Source organism: Halichoerus grypus, chromosome 4 (assembly GCF_964656455.1).
Source record: "Halichoerus grypus chromosome 4, mHalGry1.hap1.1, whole genome shotgun sequence".
Taxonomy (NCBI): domain Eukaryota; kingdom Metazoa; phylum Chordata; class Mammalia; order Carnivora; family Phocidae; genus Halichoerus; species Halichoerus grypus.
In genome coordinates this window covers 80,127,494-80,148,996 of record NC_135715.1, presented here as the reverse complement: position 1 = coordinate 80,148,996, position 21,503 = coordinate 80,127,494, and the positions used below count along the sequence as shown (strand labels likewise).

The 21,503-nt window shown below is 57.2% G+C and overlaps 2 protein-coding genes across 2 annotated transcripts; both read left to right on the top strand.

Moving 5' to 3' along the window:
• Positions 1 to 63: 63 nt before the first annotated feature.
• Positions 64 to 8,329, top strand: LOC144381596 (uncharacterized). The gene is made up of 9 exons (XM_078070619.1): positions 64 to 207; positions 449 to 628; positions 1,318 to 1,434; positions 1,964 to 2,113; positions 4,406 to 4,620; positions 4,929 to 5,147; positions 6,553 to 6,659; positions 7,794 to 7,947; positions 8,138 to 8,329. The coding sequence occupies exons 4-9, from the start codon at positions 1,989 to 1,991 to the stop codon at positions 8,239 to 8,241; spliced, it is 924 nt and encodes a 307-aa protein (XP_077926745.1). The 5' UTR covers positions 64 to 207; positions 449 to 628; positions 1,318 to 1,434; positions 1,964 to 1,988; the 3' UTR covers positions 8,242 to 8,329.
• A 362-nt stretch (positions 8,330 to 8,691) lies between these two features.
• On the top strand, positions 8,692 to 21,382 carry LOC118538873 (uncharacterized). Its single transcript, XM_078070618.1, has 9 exons — positions 8,692 to 8,853; positions 9,052 to 9,225; positions 13,789 to 14,013; positions 15,684 to 15,787; positions 16,860 to 17,071; positions 17,878 to 18,098; positions 19,146 to 19,292; positions 20,526 to 20,677; positions 20,838 to 21,382. Exons 1-9 carry the CDS (start codon positions 8,838 to 8,840, stop codon positions 21,138 to 21,140), a joined length of 1,554 nt encoding a protein of 517 aa, XP_077926744.1. The 5' UTR covers positions 8,692 to 8,837; the 3' UTR covers positions 21,141 to 21,382.
• Positions 21,383 to 21,503: the final 121 nt, after the last annotated feature.

Sequence of the window (21,503 nt, the reverse complement as noted above, 5' to 3'; positions counted from 1 at the left end):
CCTCCCTCCCCAGCCTTGGGCCCAGCTGGACTCCCTCCTCTGGACTTTGCTTTTTAGGCACCAAATACGCCACCCAGTTCCCCTGCCCTCGGGGCTACTACAACCCAGACCCACTGGCCCAGAGCCTGGACAGCTGCCTGCCTTGTCCCCCAGGCCACTACTGTGGGCAGGAGAATCTGACCCAGGCCTCTGGGCCCTGTGATGCAGGTGCGTTTCCCAAAGCACCCTAAGAAGCTCCCACCTATCCCTGTGCTTCCTACTTCTGTCCCTGGACCTGGAGTGACCCGGACTATCTCCTGGAACAGCTACTGGGAGGGGTAGGCCCACAGTCTGGGTGAACTCGGCCTTTGAATCCACCCCCCATCTCCCGCCCACCCCCCGCCACTGCCCGGTCACTACCAACCCTCCTGCCCCACTGCCTACCTTTCTGTGCTGGTCTCCACCCCAGGCTGGTTCTGCGTGTCAGCAGCCTGGACCGCCCGCCCCTTTGACCTAGACAACTACACCAGCACCAATTGCCTGTGCCCAGCCACGGCCACAGGGGGGAAGTGCCCAGCTGGATCCTTCTGCCCCGAGGGCAGCCCAGAGCCCATACCCTGCCCACCAGGTTCTTTCTGCGCCACCTCTGGTAAGGACCCAGGATCCCTCTCTGGCCTCTGTGCTGTGACCCAGGCATGCAGAAGGCGAGAGAACTGGTGGGAACCCCAGCCTTCTCACCGGCCATGTGAGTACAGGCATGAACCACTATTTCCCCCGTCTGCACCTGCCTCGTGGGATGGTGTGCTTTGGCATGCTTACAGGCTGGTCTGGGCTACCATAAACTTGCTGCCGTCCTGGTTGAGGGCGCACAGGTGGGTCGTCATAGAATAGCATCGGGAGGGTGGGCCTCTCTGCAGAGGGAGGGGCTTGGTGGCCCCTTGCTCAAGCCCTCTCACCGTTCCCCATGTCAGAGTGACTTCCTGAGCACCTACTATGACCAAATGCTATCAGTCACTGGGGACCCAGATGTGAACTAGACTCTTCCTGCCCCAGCTCCCAACCACCCTCAGATGGTAGAGCACAGTGAGGCCAAGACCTCAGCCTATGCTCAGATCTCAGCTCCACTATGACTGGTAATGCCTTGGGCCTTGTGTGAGATGAGAGTGGTACCTGCATCACAAGGTTGGGCAGAGGAGAGAAAGAGATGGAGCACCCCACATAGGCTCAGCCATTGGTGTGACTCTCAGTCCTCTGGGGCCTGACCCTGCAGGAGGACCCCCGTCTGTCTGCATAACGAGTCCACTCAGCCCCAGCCTGGCACCCCCCTCTCACTTCCAGGACTGTCCACTCCCAGTGGGCCCTGCCAGGCTGGCTACTTCTGTGCTGAAGGAGCAGTGTCCCCAGCTCCAGAGGACGGGCTGACAGGGGCCCCCTGCCCTCCAGGAACCTTCTGCCGTGAGTGTCTCCAGGGGCCCCACTCTCAGCCTGATGCGCCCTCCTGTCCAGGGGGCTGCTAACAGATCCTATTCCTCAGTTATCGTCTGGACCCTGGGGCACTTGGGAAGAGGCCAGAGGGAAAAGGGGTGCCATAGACGGTTCAGCCCAAGGCCAAGGAGTGTTGCAGAGGGGCATGGTTAAAATATACTTGGGGTGTTTGCCATGGTTTGAGTTGTTTGGTATGGGCAGCTGAGAACTGATGGCAGTGGCCTTGTCACACCAGGAGTCTCATTAGCTGTCATGGTATGAGCCCTGATGATGCTCTTCAGGCTACAGGTGAAGGGCTGGGGGTCTCTGTGTGTTGTGGAGGGGCGAGGGAGCCGGGCTTCAGGGATGTTGGCAGAGGTGGATCTTACAGTCAACACCATCCATGATGGGCCCTGCCCCATCTCTGGGGCAGGGCCCATGCTTGCTGCCCTTGAGGATCCTCCCCCCTGGACCTCTGGCCTCCCCTCAGCCAGGCCATGCTGCCTCCCTGTGTCCTCAGCTGCAGCATCACCCAGGCCAACACCATGTCCTGCTGGCACCTTCTCCCACCTCCCGGAGCAGACCATGCCCTCGGCGTGCCAGGTCTGCCCACGAAGCTTCTACTGCAAGGAGGCTGGTCTCCAGGCCCCCAGCGGGCAGTGCCCAGCAGGTGAGAGGCAGCAAGATCTTCAGGTGCAGGCAAAGGGGACAAGGCCAGGAGGGGGAGCTCCACAAGGGCAGCTGTCTGGGTCCCGGGCTCCATGGCATGGTCCTTGAGGGCCCCCGTGGCAGGAGACCTGCTAGGACTAAATGCCTTCAGGGAGGGGATAGTCCTCCTGAGTGTCCCTCACTCCTGGCCAGGTTATTACTGCGACTCTAGCGCTGGGCCCATCCAGGACTTCAGCCTGTATCCTTGTCCTCAAGGCTATTACTGCCCCCTGGGCACAGGCGTGGCCACACTCCACAGGTGCCCAATGGGTACTTACGGCCCTCGGAGGGGACTGAGGAGCATCACAGAATGTCAGCTGTGTCCCGCTGGGAGGTTCTGTGCACTGGCAGGGCTCACGGCACCAACAGGTACATCCTGGAGGACAGGAAGGGACTCAGGCAGGGGGTGGGCCTGATTGGTGGGTCCCAGAGCAGGCTGAGGAGGAGATGTGTTGGGGAGAAACTACATGGACCTGGATCGCTGGTAAAAATGGGGGCAGAGCAGCAGGGTTTGTTGGGCAAAGGTTCCGCTGCCTCTCCCACCCCACCCCACCCCACCCCAGAAAGTCAAGAGGTGTAGGGTTGGGCCTCGGTGTCTAGTTTTAAAAAGCTTTCCAGGTGATCTGCTATCACCACGAATTGGGAGTCCCTTCATCACGGTACGCTCGTCTCAAAGTAGAACCACACCCCAGCTGCCCAAAGTCAGCACGGAGGCCCCACCAGCACCGTGTGCAGGGGTTCTTGTAGAGGGTCTTTAACATCTCTGCCCCTAGCCCCTCCGTTAGCTGATTTGGGTAGGGGGAAGAAAGAGGGTGGCACTTTCTTGGGTGTTGGCTGGCTTCCCTGTGAAATGGCTGGAAATGTTTTGACCCATAAGGAAAATCCAGGCCTGGCAGTTGGCAGGCTCTGAGGGCAAATCTCAGCCTGGCTCAGACCCCACAGCCACTTTGACCTGGAAACTTGGTACCAACTACACCTGGAGGAGATTCGGGATCCTGCTCATCCCAGGGCCCGGGCTGCTCGGGCTGGTTTTGCGTCAGGAACTCCTGCAGTCTGTGGCCCTAGTGGGGGAGGGCATGGGGCAGCATGAGCAGCCCTGGGCCTTGTGCTGGGTTCTCCAGCAAGGGGTGCAGTGGGAAGGGCTGACAAGGTGTCCTTTCCTCTAGGAGACTGTGCGGCAGGGCACTGGTGCAAGGGAGGAGCCACCAGCCAGGACCCCACCGACGGGGCCCGGGGCCTCCTCTGCCCCGCTGGGCACTACTGCCTCGAGGGTACCTCACTGCCTCTGGGGCCACTCCTACCATGACAGGGCAGAGGGAGGTCAAGTCCCTTCCAGCCCTCCACTGTTGAGGGCGGGTCTCTACTGGTTTTAAGCCCTTCTCCCAGCACATGAGCCATAGCCCAAAATGGAGGGCGGTGCTAAGCTGTGCAGGGCTGAGCACAGGACTCTTCTCCCCCACATGCCCTCCCCACTCTGCTCAACAGTCCTCACCCTTCCCCTCCCTGGAACCCTCCCCCAACCTGGGCCTCAGGAAACCTCGCTTGAGCGACTGACCTTCCTCCTTTACCCTGAGGATGCTTTCAGGGCAGGGTCATTCCTCCACCTGGGTACTCTCTTGCAGAATGGCAAGTGTCTTCCTTTCATTCAGTGACTTTGACTCAAGGACTCCAAAGCTGAACTGGTCCCTGTCCTCTGGAAGCAGAGAGGGGGAGGCATTTCCATACTGGTCTGCCCAGAGGGAAGTTCCAAGGGATAGGAGCCTAATTCAGTCCAATGTCTCCCCCTGGGGCCTCTTCCTTCTGTTGCTCTGACTTCTGCAGGAGCTCCTGTCCCCACCCAATGCCCACCTGGTACCTGGTCTGAGGAAGGGAACAGAACCCCAGAAGGATGTCAAGATTGCTCTGGAGGGAGACTCTGCTCTGGCGGCCACCTGCCAGTCTGGCCAGCACCCTGCTACCCAGGGTGGGCAAACACACCCACATGGAGTTGAAGGAACAGGGTCCCCAGAGTGAGGATTTGGTTCCACTCCAGGATCCAGACCCAGCCAGAGAACAAGGGGAAGAAATCCCTATAGTCAACAAGGTGCCACCCCCACTGGCCTGTGGGGCCTTGGGCCACTAGCAGACATGCAGAGGTTAAGTCATGCCAGGATTCAAGAAGGAACCGGCTAGGAAGGGTCCCAGGCCCATGCTTAAAGTCCACCCACACTCCGTGGCTGTGTGCTCCTCAGCGACTTCCCCCACATTTTTCCAGCGTTTCCTGCACTGGAGGAACTGTCCCTACCACCGCCATGGAGGGGCTCTCTGGGAGCTCCTGTCCCCCTGGGCACTTCTGTCCTCTGGAAATGGCTGACCCCACTCCCTGCCCTCCTGGCTCTTACGCCTCCGGCACCCACACAACAAGATGTTACGTCTGTCCCAGTGGCCGCTACTGTGTTCCAGGGCTGAGGCCGCAGCTGTGTCCAAGAGGTCAGTGTCCTGCCAGTGGCCTGGCTGACTAAGCAAAGCGTCCAAAGCAAAAGGGAGGGGTGGGCAGAGCAGTTAACATGCCTGTTATCTGCCCCCACTTCCCTCAAAGGCCTGGGCTATGTATTCGGATAATAAGGTGGTAATTCCGGATTTACAGAGCATTTCTATTTCCTGGGCAGGAGCCCCACGGCAGAGATGCCAGGCTTCCATGCTGGACTCTAGCCCAGCGCCCAGAGCCTGCCCTCTGCCACCTTCCTCCCCATCCCCTGCTTCCTCAGGTTCTAATCTCGGCCCTGATCCCTTCACAGGTTTCTACTGCCCTGAAGGGACAGGGCTTGACTGGCAGCCCTGCCCCCCAGGCACCTATGGCCCCGTGCTGGGACTGAGTAGCCTGCCAGGATGTCAAGCCTGTGATAGGGGCAGGTTCTGCCCCAGGGCCAATGCTACAGAGGCCGGTGGACAGTGCTGGGAAGGCTTCTTCTGCTCCAGAGGGTCCACCCGGCCCAACCCAGAGGCCGGTACTGAAGGTACGAGGCCCTCCCTGCTGGACACTGATCCCCTGCTCCGTTTCCTAAGCCCCCCAACTGGGAGGTAGGGGACAGATTCAGAGCCTTCCATCCACTCTGTCAACCAGAGAGACTGATGAGTCTATTCCGTCCAAGAGAACTGGGGTACCTGACCTGGGCCACCTGTGTTCCTGGGCTCTCATTCATGGGACAGCAGGACACTGGTGCCCAGCATGAACAGTGCTTTGGCATTTGTCTCCACTACCTACTATCCCTTCTGGGCGGGACACCCCAAGAACTCCTATATCCCACACAAGCGAGGCTGAGGGCCCACAAGGCAGACCTGAGGAAACTCACCTTAAGGGTCATTGAAAAGTACTCTTCAGCTGAGCCATGCATTTGAGTCACTTGGCACAAACTGATATGGGGGTGGTGGGAGGGCCAGGCCATCAGATCAGAGTACTGAGGGTGGGGCCCAGCCCAGGTATGGTCAATATGTTAACCCTCCCAAGTAGTTCTCATTGTATAGCTGAGGGATCATTCCAGTGGTTTTAATCTTCTGGGGCTCAAGTCCTTTTTGGAATTCAGGGACCATGGGGCAAAATCCCATGATCCAGTACAATCCCTGTCTCTGTCAGAAGGGAAACTGAGGCTCAGGAAGACAGTGTGCTTTGCCTAAGGCACATAGTCAGTAGCCAATTTGAGCGCCCGGGCGCACTGACCCCAGTCCAGCTTTCTGCCATTCTGCAGCTGTCCTCGGGCCCTGAGGGTCATACCATCCTCAGGGAGGCCTGGACACTGGTGAGGACACTGTCTGATGCACAGCTCATCCCTCCAGTCCTGACCTGCCGGCTACAATAGCCCTGTCTGTGCAGCAACAGCCCAGAACTGGCTGGTTCCCATCCTCAGTCACCAAGCAGCCCTGGTGGCAGGCCTCTTGGAACAGGGCCCATGGGGGTCGAGGGAGAGGAGAGAAGACACAGCTAGGCATCTCCAGAAACTAGGAAAAACGTAAAAATACCAACCAGCATGGGAAGGTCTGCAAAGGCCTCTACAGCAAGAGCTGGGATGGTGATGGAAAGCCTGCCTCAGTCTCAAACGCTGTCCGTCCACCCCCTAGACCCCGGGGCTTGAGCCTTCCAGAGAGGCCCTGCCTCCCTCAGGTGCCCTGCCTCCTTCAAGAGCCCCTTCCAGATGCCACCACCCCATGTCAGGAACAGCTTCCCCGGTCTCTTCCCTTCTGTAACAGCAACCCAGGGCTATGGTGGAGTAACCAGGTGCGGAGGGTGTGACCCGCAGGAGAGACCCGCAGCGCCATCTCAGGGCCCAGAGCCTGTACCGGGGACGCAGAGGGAGTTCTTCACAGTACCCCCGCTCCTCGCCACACGCTTTCCAGGGGCCAGGCTAACTTGTTTCTTGGTTCCAGAGGAGGCTGGCCCGTGTCCTCAGGGACACTACTGCCCCAGGGGTTCAGCCGTGCCCCAACCCTGCCCACCTGGCACCTTCAGCGCACGCATCAAGCTCAGCTCAGAGGTAGGGAGACCCCAGCCTGGGAGGAGGCTGGGTGTGGGAAGGGCCCTGTTTGGATCTAGGCAAGCCACACTGCCCTTGAGGTCAAATGGGGATTGGAGAACAGGGCCACCTGGCTAGCTCCTCCTACCTTGGGGACTGTAGTCATTTTCCCAGGACGGCCTTCCCTGGCTCTCCGTAGCGCATATCATAGTCTACCATAGTATTTTACTTGCTGGCCTTATTTATTTTCTGTATTCCCCACTAAAATATAAGCACCACAAAGCCAGGGAGTTCTGTCTTTCGCTCACTACTCTGAGTCGGAATGGTGCCTGGCACACAGCCGGCTCCCAGCACGTACCTGTTGGCTGCACATATGACTTTGGAAACTCCGAGGGAGCAGCAACCCGCCCCCACCGTGCGGCAGGTGCATGGTGGGGGTTGCAGGGAGCACAGGGAGGGTGCCCAGTGAGGGCGGGCTGGAGGGCGGCTGCAGCTACGTAGCACCTTATGCTCACCTTGAGGACTGCCGCCTGAGTGAGACAGGCCAAAGTAGGGTTTGAGCAGAGGAGTGACAGGAGACATTACTTTATAACATATAGTAATACAGAATTTATAAAGGGCCACCAGAGGATGCACAAAATTCTATTTAAATTGCCAATTTCCAAAAGCAGCTTTAATATCTGGTTCTATTCACAAGCGCCTCCAAATCATGGTTTGCGGTTCACTATTCAGAGGCCCTCCTGTTGTTAGAGGAATATTCCTGGCTTGTCAAAAGCCCCAGAAACCCCAGTGCTCTGGATTGCTTGGTCCTCCACACTCAGATGAGCAGAAAGGGCTCCCCTGGAGGTAGATCAAGAAGGAGAGGCTTCCCCTGGTGTGATTGGTCAAACTACAAAAGGACATGGAGGTAAAGAGAAAAAAAGAAAGCAAGCAGAACAACCCGCAGATAGAGTAGTTTGGAGCATTAAGCCTTTGTGCCCCACCTGGAGAATGGGCAAGCAGAGGGGAGCCAGTGCCCATAAGGGGTGTTGTAGACGGAGGAAGGTGAGCCAGGACAAGATGTTCTCAGACCTGAGGCCCCCTTCGGGCCTCCTGGTGTGGTCCCCCTGGACCTGTGTCCCCCTGGACAGAGCTGGGGGTTGGCATCTCCTGCAGGCTGCCTGCTCCCTGTGCCCACCTGGCCAGTACTGCGGCTCCGCGGGTCTCACCAGCCCTTCTGGGCCCTGCAGCACAGGCTTCTTCTGCCACCATGGGGCCCTCGTTCCCAACGGCTCCCTGGGAGATGGGACCAGTGGCCCTTGCCCTGCAGGTACCTCTGGGGGCTGGTCTGAGGAGGAGCCTGGGGAGGTGGGAAGGGAGCAAGCTCCAAGGCCGCCACTCAGACAGGGGCCAAGGGTCCCCTGGGCCATATAGGAACTGGGTTTAGGATGGGAACACTCTGAGAGCCAGGGAGTGGGGTTTCCTGTGGACCTGACCTGTCAGATCTGTTTCCCTTCCAGGGTACTTTTGCCCCCCAGGCACTGTTACCCCCAGGCCATGCCCAGCAGGCACCTACAACAGCCTGGCCGCCCAGGGCCACTGTGAGTCTTGTCCTGAGGGGTAAGTGCTGAGAGGCCATCCTGGGGGCTCACGTGTCCAGCTGGGCAGGGTGTGCATTCCTGCTATAGGAAGTGGCTGGACCAGATGCTCGCTAAGACCCCTTTCAACCTAAGTTTTCTGTGACTTTAAAAAAAAGTCACTGAAGAACTGCCACACCTTCTAGCCACCTTTCTTATGTCTCTTGATCTCTTTATTGGGTATCGCTGAGTCATTCCTAATTTCAAACCTAGGTCTCTTTGGCTCTAATTTAAGCCATTTAAGTGTCCCCCCCCCCCCCCCCGTGCCTGCCCCGGGACCTTGAGCTGTAGCAGAGCTATGTCCCCAGTGGGCCAATAACTCCTGAGGCCAGCGATGAAGGGTGGACCCAGGCAGCCATATCTGCCCCACTCCATGCTGCTGGGGCCACAGAGCCCTGTGAGCTCCCTCCTCCCCGCTTGTCTTTTCCGTAGTTTCTTCTGCCCGGCAAACACTTCCTCTGTGGTAGGGAACGAGTGTCCTGCAGGCCATTACTGCCCTGCTTCCACATCCTTTGCTTCTCAGTTCCCCTGCCCCAGAGGCACCTACAAGCCACAGAGAGGGGGTGTCCAGCAGTCAGACTGCATGTTCTGTGAGCCAGGTAAGGGGACAGGGACATACCCCCACCCCAGCCCTAGTAGGCCACACCCTCCGTGACCAGGGAGGGAGGACTCAGGCCTGGCTGGGATGGGGATGCTTTGGCGGTAGACCGCAATGCACATCTGCTGGCTGGGGTGGGGGTGCCCCAATCTCTCCCCTCCCCATGACTGGGGATCCTGTCTTTCCCTCTCTCCTACAGGCTCCTACTGCCTCCTGCCTGGGCTGGTGGCCGTGTCTGGGCCTTGCAGGGCAGGTTTCCACTGCACTCAAGCAGCAGCTGTCCCAAACCCCACTGATGGGATCACAGGAGACCTCTGTCCTCCAGGTCATTTTTGTCCCAAGGGCAGCCCCAGGCCCACTCCATGCCCCCCAGGTGAGTTACTGATGTGGGGGTGGGGCACCAGCAGGGCAGGGGTGTGCTCTGGGCCCTCGAGAAGAGAAAGGAGTGGAGGTCCAGCCTTGGGGAGACATCTTGGGAAGGGCACAGAAGAAACCCCCAAACTGTACTTAAAGAGCAATGTCCATCCTGCATCCACATAGCCTGGGGCTTGGGGGTGGAATGATGAATGAGGTGACAGAGAGCTTGGGCCCAGGCTTTCTGTGGGAGGCTTGAAGCCAGAGGGGTGTATGGCAGAGGCACAGAAGGAAGTGAGTGAGGCCTTACAGCTAAGATGGGGGGATGAGATGAATCTCAGCTGTGCCAGGGCCCAGACAACAGGAGTGAGGCAGCCCTTCAGCCACTGGTCCATGAGGCGAAGCAGGCAGAGCAGGACCACGGCTCTGCAAGCTGAGAGGCACCACCTTGGGCCTCCCTCTGGGAGCGGGGCCCCCTGAAGGTAGCTACAGAGTGTATCCCTGCAGGCTTCCTCCTGCCCACCCCTGGGGCCACGTCTCGGGAGGACTGCCGGCCATGCCCAGCTGGCTGGTTCTGCTCCAGGGCCGGCCTGAGCTCCCCAGAGGCCCCATGTGAAGGAGGCTGGTTCTGCCCCAGAGCCTCTGTCTCTGGGCACAGTCCAGGTAAGGGCGGACCTCCTCGGCATTTGGGTAGGGGTAGGGTGCTGTGGGACCCCCAGTGGGCTGGCCTGGAAGGAAGACATTGTTGTGGGCCCTCCCTCTGTATTCAGGCTCCTGAGGCCCAACTGCAGTGAGACAGGCCTCAGACCTAGAACCTTCCATGGAAGGGGCTGAAAACACTGAGTATTAGCATGTGGCTCCTCATGTGCCAAGAGTGCAGAAAGGGAGATGGGAGATGTGTGGGATGAATGGTAGAGAAAAGGAAGGAACAAGAAGCATTTTTTAAAAAATCAGTCAAAATGGAGAATCCCATGCTTTGGGGGAGGGCTATATAAGACACTCTAGTGAGGGGGCAGGAAGGGTCTTCACCCCTCATGTGCTACCTGGGGTCCAGCAGAGAAGGGGTAGAAGCTCAGACCCCAAGCACAAGGCTTAGCAGAGGGGGCACCGTTCTGTCTTCTGGGGCCTCTGTTCTCAGCTGAGAACCAAGAACAGGTTGGTTATAATCAGTTTTGAGATATAAGTAATTACACTAGAAGTTTAAAGCAGGTTCCTTTTTTTAAATCAGAATGTATTGAAAGTTGGCTCTATGACTACATTACTCAGTTGCATTCTGACACTCTTTCCTGCAACAAAGGAAAGCAGGGCGAAGTCGCTGCTAATTCCTTGGAATTGTGCCTGGCCCTGAGAACCTTTAGCAAGTGTGCTGTGCAAGGGAAGGTCAGCAACTGAATGAAAAAAAAAGGGCCTGGCCAGGACACAATCTTTGCAGACCCACACAGATTGCCACTGGAATACCAATCAAAGAGATTGGCAGGGCATAAAAGAACCTCTCCTAGGAGTAGGGATCACACCTGCAGGGCCCAGGCCAGCTGTGAATGCAAATGCATGAAGGGACCGCAGTGCACATTAGGGCTCAAGGAAAGCTGCAAATCTAGGCAACTAAGTTTAAAAGATTAGATCTCTGTGCAAGCCAAGCAAAGCTCCTCTGCAGTCAGACCCAGCTTGTAGACCACTTGGCCTGTGCTCTCCGTTCTAAGGCCGTCTGCCAACCGACAGTCCCTGAGAAGCACCTGTGTGTCAGGCGCTGTCTGTAGAGAACCAAGAGGCTCAAGTGCCCTGCTCTCACCAAGCTTACAGCCCGATAGCCCGTCAGTGGGAAGGGGCTCCTCACCAAACAGGGAGGCTCCCTCTGATACTGCAGCTCTCAGGAGGGATCCCCCCACACCGTCCCCACCTGGGAGATCTGGCCTCAGTGTGGACACAGCCCCACCCCAGAGCACAACCTATTCAGGACCACATCTCCAAAAAATGCATCAAATATCCCAGGAAATTTAAAAAGTCGATATATAAAAGAATAAAAACAGTTTCAACTTTCATCCTAAAGAGTACAGGTTTCTGATCCTGCTCCATCTCTTCCTATGGTCTGTCTTCCAAATTAGGTCCCTTGCAACCCGCATCTCATGCCTTCATTAAGCCAAGACCCATGGAAAACCCAGATCATGAGCAGGGTCAGGCTTCCTACTGCTTGCTCGTGTTCCATATGATGAAGAGCACAGGGGTCTCCAGGGGACTTAGTTGACACAGCATTTCCCAAACTTACATGCCCAAAAAGGCTACGTTTTGAGGAACATTTCATAGGACTAGGACCCCTGAGAACCCTGTTGGTGAGAGATGTTCTGACCTGGGAGCCTGGGGCTGCCTCAGGTAGCTTGTGAGGTTCCCAGTTTCAACACCCAACTTGTGGAGAGCACTGTCCTTCATCCCTCTCAGCCCTGTCACTCCACATCTGGCTCCTTCCCACGAGGGACCACCAGGAGGTTCCTACGTGGACCTTCCACAGGGCTGTTTTCAGCTGGAGCATCCCCTCTAGGCGTCTGTAGGACTGAGGTGTAAGGGGCCAGACCCAGGAGTGTCATACCTCAGAAGCACCATGAATCACATACCCCACCCCGTCAACCACACTCACATGGAGGGAGTAAGAACTGTTGTGGGCTCTGGCTGGAAGGAGCTGGGGAGTCTCCCAAGAGGAAATAATTGTCTCCCATGGCTTTTCTAGGCACTCTCTGCCCCATTGGGCACTCGTGTCCCCCAGGCAGCCTGGAACCCCAGCTCTGCCCCCCAGGGCAGTATCAGGATGAACCTGGACAGAGTCTCTGCAAGACATGCCCTGCTGGAAAGTGAGGAGCTATTGCTGGGGCTGGGGCTCCTTCTTTATCTGGGTGACACTTGACCTTTCCTGCCCTCTCTGAAGCTAGAGGGACTCAGACACGTTGCAGGGACCAGTGACCACAGGCCCTCCAGGCACCCTTGCCCTGCAGAGCCCAATGTAATTAAAACTGTAATGCCGATGCAGGGGCCTTGAAGAGCTGTAGGCTTCATGTACAAGACTCATGAGACAGGAGGCCATTGTCCACCTTGATGCTCATTTCCTCTGACCTCAGATGGTCCTGGGGGGTTTCACTTCTGCCCAAATCCTCTATGCCCCAGGAGCTTTCTTCCTCTGCAGGACCCTCAGGACCCTCACTGCTTAGAAAACCTAGGGATACAGAAGGCCCTGACTCTCATTCCTGACTACCTACTGGCTGTTTCCACAGGTTCTGTTCCTTCCAGAAGCCAGGCGACAGGCCTACTTGGCCAGTGGACTGTCCTGCTGGCTACTACTGCCCTTTGGGTACCTGGATCCCCACCCAGCACCCATGTCCCAGGGGCACCTTCCGAGAGTGGCCTGGTGCACGCAGTGCTAAGGATTGTAGGCCTTGTCCTGCAGGACAATTCTGCTCAGATTCAGGTGACGAGAGCCATCTCTCTGGGACTTTGCGGGGTCCTTAACAGATCCATTTATCCCAGAGGTATTCAGCCTGCCTGTGGGTGACATCATAGGTCCCCTCCCATCATATATGACCTGCAGCCCTATATAGGGAACACTGCCTGAGGCCTGAACATGGGGATGGGTGGGGAAGGCAAACGTGACCTGGCCCCGACCCCTGAGAATGAACAGTAAGGAAGGGGGTAGAAAAAGACAGACAAGAACATGAATGTCCCAGCCCAAGCACACTGATTTCTGGCAGACAAAATGCTCTGGATGTCCTGGGGTGGGGGGACATTGATCCCAAGGGGTGGAGGCTTCATGGAGCACTTGTAGGCTTTGAAGGTAATGGCCTTGTTCAGGAAGCAGGGCCTTCTGTCCAGAATGACAGGGAATAGGACTTCAGGGAGACCCTGCCAGGGCTGAGCCTAAGAATGAGAGGGTAGACATAGCAGTAACCATGTTGGAAAAAGAAGGAGAACAGAATATGGTGTGCATTTGTCAATTGTAGTTGTCTACTCCGTTCATGTATAAATCACCTAGAACCAGATACGGTAGGACAGGAAATAGACTGGTGCACGGTGCTGGGAAGCAGAAGAAGGGAGGTGTGAATTCCCGCCAGTGGTCCCCCGGGGATCCCCATAGGAGCATGTGTCTGTGTCACACCAGAATAAGGCTGAGGCTGTCAGGCATTGGCCAATCCCCTGCAGCTGGGGCAGGAGAGCCCTGCACATCTCCAACAACCACAGCGGGGCCTATATTTCTAGGTTCCTAAGTCAGCACTCTCTCACTTTGGCTCTACATGATCCCATGGGATGTGACCAGACAGGCCTTTTAACTCCTTTATCTTCACATTAGGGCCATTATTTTGCAGATGAAAAACCTGAGTTGGGAGAGGCCTCCTGCACTGCCTCACAGGGAGTGAGCAGCCGAGCTGGGAGGGGACGCAGGATCCGGCTGCAAAGCCTGGCACCTTGAGCCTCAGGGCACACTGCACTTCCAAGTTTAGGCACAGCTCCAGATATTCTTCCAGGGCCCTTTTCTCCTTTTCCGTCTCATTAGCAGCCAGGCCCACTGTCGTGGACTCAGCCTGCCTCCACCCTCTCTCCACAGGGTCCGGAAAACCCTTCCCAGATGGACCATGCTCAGCAGGTCATTATTGTCCTCCTGGCCAGACTTCAGCCACCCCTACATCTTTCCGGTGCCCCCGTGGCTTCTACTGTCCAGAGGGATCTCCCCAGCCAAGGGCCTGTGAGAACGGAACATTCCAGCCCCAGGAGGCCAAGGGGTCTTGTGAGCCATGCCCTGCAGGATTCTACTGTGAAGCCGTAGGCACAGGTGGGCTCACTGGGGCTGAACACAAGGCCCCCACATGGTGCTGGGTCCCAGGGCAAGGTGCTGATAGTTCGAGCCCCCGCAGAAGTGATGCCTCCTTGACGAGCAGGTCACCTCCCTTGTTAGAGAGAGAGTGGAGAGACTAACCTGAGGTGGCACAGTGAATCGGCTCAGTGCCACAAGAGACTGCTGGTCTCTCCCTTACGCCTTCATTTAGATTTGGCTTTAGAATGTATCTCAGGGATTCTTGTGTCAGAAGCTTGGTTGTCAAGTCGTAGTGTTATGATCCACATGCAGCCCTTGACAACTGACAGTAGAGTGGAAGGAAGGGGGCCCCGAAACCAGCCAGGTACAAGGGAGGGACATGTCAGGAGAGGCATTGCACGGCGACTCATCCGGACACCCAGTGCCCAGCTCAGGATGGTAGGCACTAGATGCAGGACAGGATAGTCTGAGGTCTAGGACCCTAGGATCTAGTTGGCTGTGACCCGACTCGGTTTTCCCAAGGTACATTCTGCACACTTGAGATCATGACATGGCCTTGGTCATGTTCAGAGATACACAGGTGGCTACTGGCCTGGCAGAGAGGCCAGAGCAAAGCAGTGGGGTCTGCAGACCAGCGTGTCCAGCATGGGCGAGTGCCACCTTCTGGAGAAAGGGAGCTTTATGCTCAACAGTCAGCCTCAAGGCTGGAGATCTCTGGAGCCCACAGAGGTTTCCCCGGGCGATACACCTCCTGCTGCGATGGCAGATGGACACCCATTGAGGGTCCCCCTCCCAGCCAACATGCCCATAAATTGGACAAAGAATAAAGCAGCTTGCCTGAGGAGCTGGGCCAGGCCAGCTTCAGAGCCTGGGGCTCCCAAGGCTCTGACCAGGATGCTCAGAAAGTAGGGCTCCCACTACAAGCTCAGGCTGACCCTGCCATTGCCCCTAGGTCCCACGGCCGGTGGCCCCAGCCTGTGCCTCCAGGGCTACTTCTGTCCCCCCGGCTCCCACTCAGCCACTGCCCACCCGTGCCCTCGGGGGACATTTGGGCCCAGGCGAGGGGCCAGTGCAGAGCTGGACTGTGAGCCATGCCCGGCAGGTTGGTGGATTCTGGGTCATGGGCCCTCGGGAAGCCTAGACTAGAGGGCTGAGAAGAGAATGAGGAGAAGTAGAAGTAGAAGGAGGGCAAGCAGACAAGTCCATGAGGGAATGTCTTTGGCCCCCTGGGCCTGTATTGTCATGGCAGCCCCTCACAAGTCTAACAGCTGGGTCAAGGAAAGCAAAGTCAGGTTCAAATATGGGCCAGGGCCCCACTGACCTCCTGCAGGCCCACAGCTCCCACCGTCCTTTGGATTCTCCAGGACTCCTCATACCCTGTGCCCCAGCCCACCCAACATGTACCTCTAGGACTTGGGCAAGACCAGCCCCATGTTTTCTTCAGAGACCCGGTGTTGCTGGAGAGAAATTACTGCCTGGTCAAGGCAGAGCCATGTCTCTTTAGCTCATTCTGCCCCTCACTCCCTGTATTCTGCCTGGCCATCACGCCAACACCCTGTGCTAGTCTAAGAGCCTAGGGAGGGAGGAGCAGGTGGGGCACAGCCCAAGAGAGGCAGGGCTGGTGCCAGAGCCAGAGGGAGGTGGGAAGAGTCCCTCTGTCACCCTCCCCTTGGGTCTGCTTCTTCTAGGGATGTTCTGCTCATCAGAAGGGCTGTCCCAGCCATCAGGGCTCTGCCGCTCGGCCTACTACTGCACGGGAGGAGCGGTGTCTCCCACCCCCCTCAGACACAAGGTATGTAACACCGGGGTGGCCGCCCAGGCTTGTGTCTGAGTCTGCCCGGCAACACCCACGCTGTACTGGACCACAGAGCGGGCCAGGGGTTCCTACTAGGCTGACTGCTTCTCCTGCCAGGGTTGAATGCCCTGAGGGCAGGACCATTCTCACCTTTGCGCCCTCAGGGCCTGGCATAGGACCCACCCAATGATAGCTTATTTCAGTGATTCTAAGATGTGCATCTTTTTCACGTTTAACATCTCTACAATCAGCAGCATCTTATAATCCATGGCATCTGGAGATCACAGTGGCAGTGACTTTTTTCTTTTAAATCGTTCGCCTTCCAATGTGTGACATCTTGGGTTTGATGGCATGTGACGATAACAGCAGTAACATAAACAGAGGCTTTACTCGGTGCTGGGCAACATTCCTGTGCTGTGTGCACATTGGCTCAGCGGTCCTCACAATGGCCTTTGGGAGGCCCCACGGTTACCCTACTTTAGACATGAAGAAACAGAGAAGTATGTGGGGTAATGGATGTTCTCAAGGCCATGTGGTGAGAAAGCGACCATCAATATGTAGGATCATTATACTGTAGCAGGGTAGTGAAGAGTCAGTTGGGTGGATGGACACACAGACTCGTGTTGGACAGACAGATGGTGTGATGGTGGTATGATAGTTGATTGTCTCTGATTCTCATTTTGTTACTGACTTGCCATGTGACCTTGGACATACCTGTCATTTGCCCTCTCTGGACCCCAACTTCCCTTTTAGAAACTGCCCCTTCAGGAAGTCACCAATTCCGCACTGACACTGCGGAGAAAATAGGCCCAGGGAATGAGGAAAAGAGGGGAGGGACTCCACTGAGTCAACACTATGATTTAGGAAGTAAGAGCTCCTCCCAGCCCTTCTAGCTCCTCCTCCTCAGGCCCTGGCCGGCACAGGTGGAAGCACAGAGTAATGGGACCATTTTGCATGTAACGTTCTTATTTGCGGTCTCCAGGGGACAGTAGGGGCCAGCAGTGGTATGTGCAACCTGAGACCACAGCTCTGACGTAAAGGCCTTTCTTCCTTCTTTCTGATTACACAGGTGGAGGCCCCAGGACATTCTGGGAATGACATCTGCCCCCCTGGCTTCTTCTGCCCCACGGGAACGGGCTCCCCAGTGCCATGCCTGCCTGGGTTTTACTCTTCTGCCCCAGGCCTGGCCAGCAAGGACCAGTGCCTGCCATGCCCCCCGGGGCACTACTGCAGCCATCCTGGGCTGTCCCACGCCCTGGAGGCAGGGCTCTGCTATGCAGGGTGAGGGGGCCCTGACCCTGAACTCCTCAGGTACGAAGAGGGAGGAGTATCCCTAGGTCAGGCCTGACAGGGCCCCCAAGTCACAGATTAATCCTAAATCCTGCGGTCTCTCCCCAGCCCCTGTGAGGATCCTGGGCCAGGGTGATTGTCCCCCAGGATGTGGGCCTCTGATGTGTCATCCCGTAGATACAAGGCCGACCAGATCGCACCGTCCAGGGCCCTCCCAGCACCGACTTTCCAAGATCCAAGGAGTGCTGGTGTGCTGGGCCAGCCCCGTGGTCCCCCTAGCCCCAGGGCAGCCTCCACACCCTCTGGAGCCCCTGCCAGGCCTTGGTCTTTATCCCCTTGGCCAACAGCCTGTGCCGAAGGGTGTCCGAGATTCCTGACAGGTGCATTTTCCCCTTATTGTTGAAAAGGCTAGAGACTGGCCACAGCCACCAGGAAGCTCCGTCTGGGTCCTATGTGAAGGAAGGCCTGCCCCATCTGTTCAGGGCCCTGAGGACAGAGAAATTTTGGAGAGGGGAGCCATGCTTATTCTGGGAAACGTCTGACCCTTCCCAGTACTCTTCCTGAGGCCTACTGCATAGTTTCCTATCACAGGGGCAGAGGCATGTTTTAGAGTTGAGGACCAGAGGGCGTCCTTCCATCTGAGGGATGGCCCTTGGCTGTGGCCACTCTGGCCTTATCCTCAGCACAACTCTGATGACCCAAGGCTCCAAAGGCCACCCCTTTCTCTCACCTTCTGCCTGTCCAGGACCCCATGGTCATTCTAGAGGAGGTTCAGCCACGGTTCTCCATTTCCTCAGGTATATCTGCCTGGGAGGCAGTGCTGTGCCCTCACCTTCAGACGGAACCCATGGATACCGATGTCCCCCTGGCTTCCGCTGTCCCCCAGGGGCTCACAGCGAGCAGCCCTGTGAGCCTGGCACCTTCAGCCCATTGCCTGGGGCTGACACCTGCCTGCCCTGTCCAGGTGGCACCTACTGCCAAAGGGCTGCTACCGTGAGGCCCACCACCTGCCCCAAAGGTAATGGATGCCCTCAGGCCAGTCTCTGCCCTCACTCTCATGGGTAGAGGGACATTGAGCATGACTGCAATGGACAGGGCAGATCAGGGTTCAACGTAGCTGGGACCTCCGTCTGCCAAAGCTCAGCCCTGTCCCAGAACTCAATGCTCGACGGCAAAGCCCCAGCCTTCCCTGGTAGCCAGTGGCCCACCTATAAAATGGGGCTAATCCTACTGCAGAGGGAGGACACAGGGAGAAGGTTGCTGCGGGAGACACACCCGCCTGGGGACACTACCAGCACCTTTCTTCACACGGTCTGTGACCAGCCTCACATGCCCATACCCCAGGTTCCCAGTGGGTGCGCAGGAGGTGAGTGTGCGTATGTTACAGAGGGAGGAACACAGGCCTGAGAGCAGGACATTCTGGTCGGTCCCACCCTGATCCTAAGGTGCTGCTTGGACAGCCAACAGCCTGTCTGCAAAGTGAGACCAGAGGACCCATGAGAACCCCACCCCAGGGGAGCCGACTCCCTCCCAGTAAACATCCCCTAGCGAAGACTCCAGCGTGTCTTGTGTGAGACTCTTCGACAAACTGTTGGCCAGGCCGGCTGTTAGGGTGCTCTTAGGGCAGCTATTGCTTGAGGGGAATACTGGGGGGTTGTGTAAAGTGCACATGACCCCAGTTTCTCCAGGACAAGAAACTGTCTCCCTGGCCTACTGAGCCAGACCACACCTGTGACTTACTCTCACTAAGTAATGACCCCAGAAACCTCAGTGCTGACATCCCACGCACAGGGGCATGCACACACACATGCACACAGGCACACCTCGGCTGCCTGCACACACACCCCTGCCAAAGCCCCCACCCCACTAGCCTGGATTCTAACCCTCCCCGTCTTCTCCCACCACCTGGGCCAGTGTCCTCCTCCACGTCCTTCAGCTGTGCTCTCCATATCCCCTCAGGGCTGCGTTCACTTCTTTGCCATAAATGGTAGGAATTTGTAGGGCCCAGGGAGCAGCTGTGGGGTTGGGGATGCTTGGTGCTCACTTACGCTGGCCTTCCCCACAGGTCACTATTGCCCAGGAGGGACATCCTCTGCCCTTCCCTGCCCAGAGGGAACCCTGAACCCGCGGGAAGGTGCTCTCTCCCCTAGGGCCTGCCAGCCCTGTCCTGCAGGGAGGTATTGCCCTGGGGAGGGCAACGGGCAGACTGAGGGTAAGTACTGGTGACCCAGCAGAGTTATGTCGGGCTCCACTGCACGGCTTCCCCCAGCACTTTCCTTGGCTGGGCCACAGCATAGGTCTGGGTCTGACTGCCCACCTCAGTGTGGCCTCCTGCCGCTTCCTCCCTTGAGCCCTGCTCCTCCCTCCCTCTGCTAAGGGTCCTCAGTCTTGTGGCCAAGTAGAGGTTCTCGTTCTAGCTCTGAACTTAGTGCAGGTGTGACCTTGGACAAGTCACTTCAACTCTCTGACCTCAGTCTCCTCCCCTCTAAAGTGGGGATGACCACAGTCTGCACCTCCCACAGTTGCTATGGAGAGTGTAGTCGTTACAAACAGGAGCTTAGAACAGTGCCTGGTGCACACCAAGTGCCCACAAGTGTTAGCTCTTAGAACTACCCCTCCCCCTGGATTCCATGTGGAAGCCGCCAGCTCAGGGCCAAGGACACCCTAGGTGCTCCCTTATTTCCCTGATTTTTCCTTCCGCCTACTTTAATTTCCATGATTCTCTGGGGTTAGAGACAGCAGGCAGGGACCAGGGTGGAGGCAAGGTATGGCATAGGCAGCTGGTAAGGCTTCTGTTGCTGCCCTAAAATTCTAGTCTTTCTATATCCAGGACCCTGCTCAGCTGGTTACTACTGTGAGGGGGGAGCTACCAGCCCCACTCCCCAAAGAAACTCTGTCTTTCCCCTCAATGGACCTTGCCCCCAAGGCCACTACTGCCCCCAGGGGACTCTGTACCCTGTGCCCTGCCCCATGGGGACAACGAGGAGCAGCTCAGGTGAGCATCTGCCCTGTGCTTTCCCATCCCCTCCCGGCTGTGGGCCCCTCCTCCTTCAAAATCCCAACTTCAACACCGTAGACACAAACAGCACAACAGGAACATCTGTTTGTCAGGGTCTCTGGGGTTCCCACAGGGGTGGACTTGAGTCTGGGGGACAGGCCTGTGCCCGGGTATGGATGTTAGGGCTTCCTGCCCCCAGGACATGGCCCACTCCTCCAGCCCTTAATCTATGCCCAATGCAGGGCTCTGCCCACGAAATGCCAGGCTGTGCCATGGCCAGCCCAAAGTAGAGATGCCCTAAGGGAGGCTTCTGCCAGGGGCTGCTTCATTCAGCACATACTGTGCCAGGCTCCATTCTAGCAAGCAGGGAACAGATCCCATCCTTGGAGGTTGATATTCCAGCGTGAGGACATACAGAGTCCTTGAACTTTGACCTCCCTATCCAAGGTGGCGCCTCCGAGGGAAGCTGTGGACCCTGCCCAGCTGGCTCCTTCTGCCCTGGCCTGGGCCTAAGCTCTCCTATCAGCTCCTGTGTGGCTGGCTCTGAATGCTCCTGGGACCTCAGGACCTCCAGCCCCATGGCTTTCCTCTGCCCTCAGGTATCTTCCCAGGAGCTACAGGAGGGAGCCTGGTCCCCTAGGCTTGGGGAAGCCAGGGACCCCCACCCAGGATTCAAGCTGGAGCCCTCCAGCTGTGGGCCTCAGGCCTCAACACTCCCATTTCCCAGGTCCCAATTCTTTCTCCAATGCCCCCACCCAGCCTCCTGGCCTCCTGTACTCGTCACCATGGCCTGAACCAGCTGGAAGGAATGACAATGCACTGACCTTCCTGAGCACTCAACCGCACCCAGCCTGGCTCTCAGAGGGGCCACTTTGTGTCCAATGCCCAGGGTCACTTCTGCCAACCAGGGTCTGCTTGGCCTGCCCCATGCCACCAAGGGGAGTACCAGCCCTCCCTAGGCTCAGACACCTGCCTCTCGTGTCCACCTGGCTTTCACTGCCCACATCCCGGCACCAGAATGCCCACGCCTTGCCCAGCACATGCCTACTGCCCAACCGGTAAGCCCAGGAGCCCTCAAGTCCCCATGCATCCCAGGCCCTCATCTTTCTCCCCAACATCCCCATCTTTCATTCGTTTGTTCATTCATTCATTCATTCATTCATCATTCATTCATCATTCAAACTCCTTAGAGAGCCTACTGCATGCCAGGCACTATATTCACCCTAAGAATACCAATGACAAAGACCACCTGCAGAGATTTCATCCTTCTCTCATCCCTACCCCAAGCCCATCCCACCCCACTCTGTTGCTTTTCTTTTCTTCAGCTGTTGACTCACGCGTGATCAATGTCCTGCCCCTTCCTTACACTCAGCCTGGGGGTCCAGGGTGAGCACCTGGACCAGGATGATGGCAAACAGGTGTCAT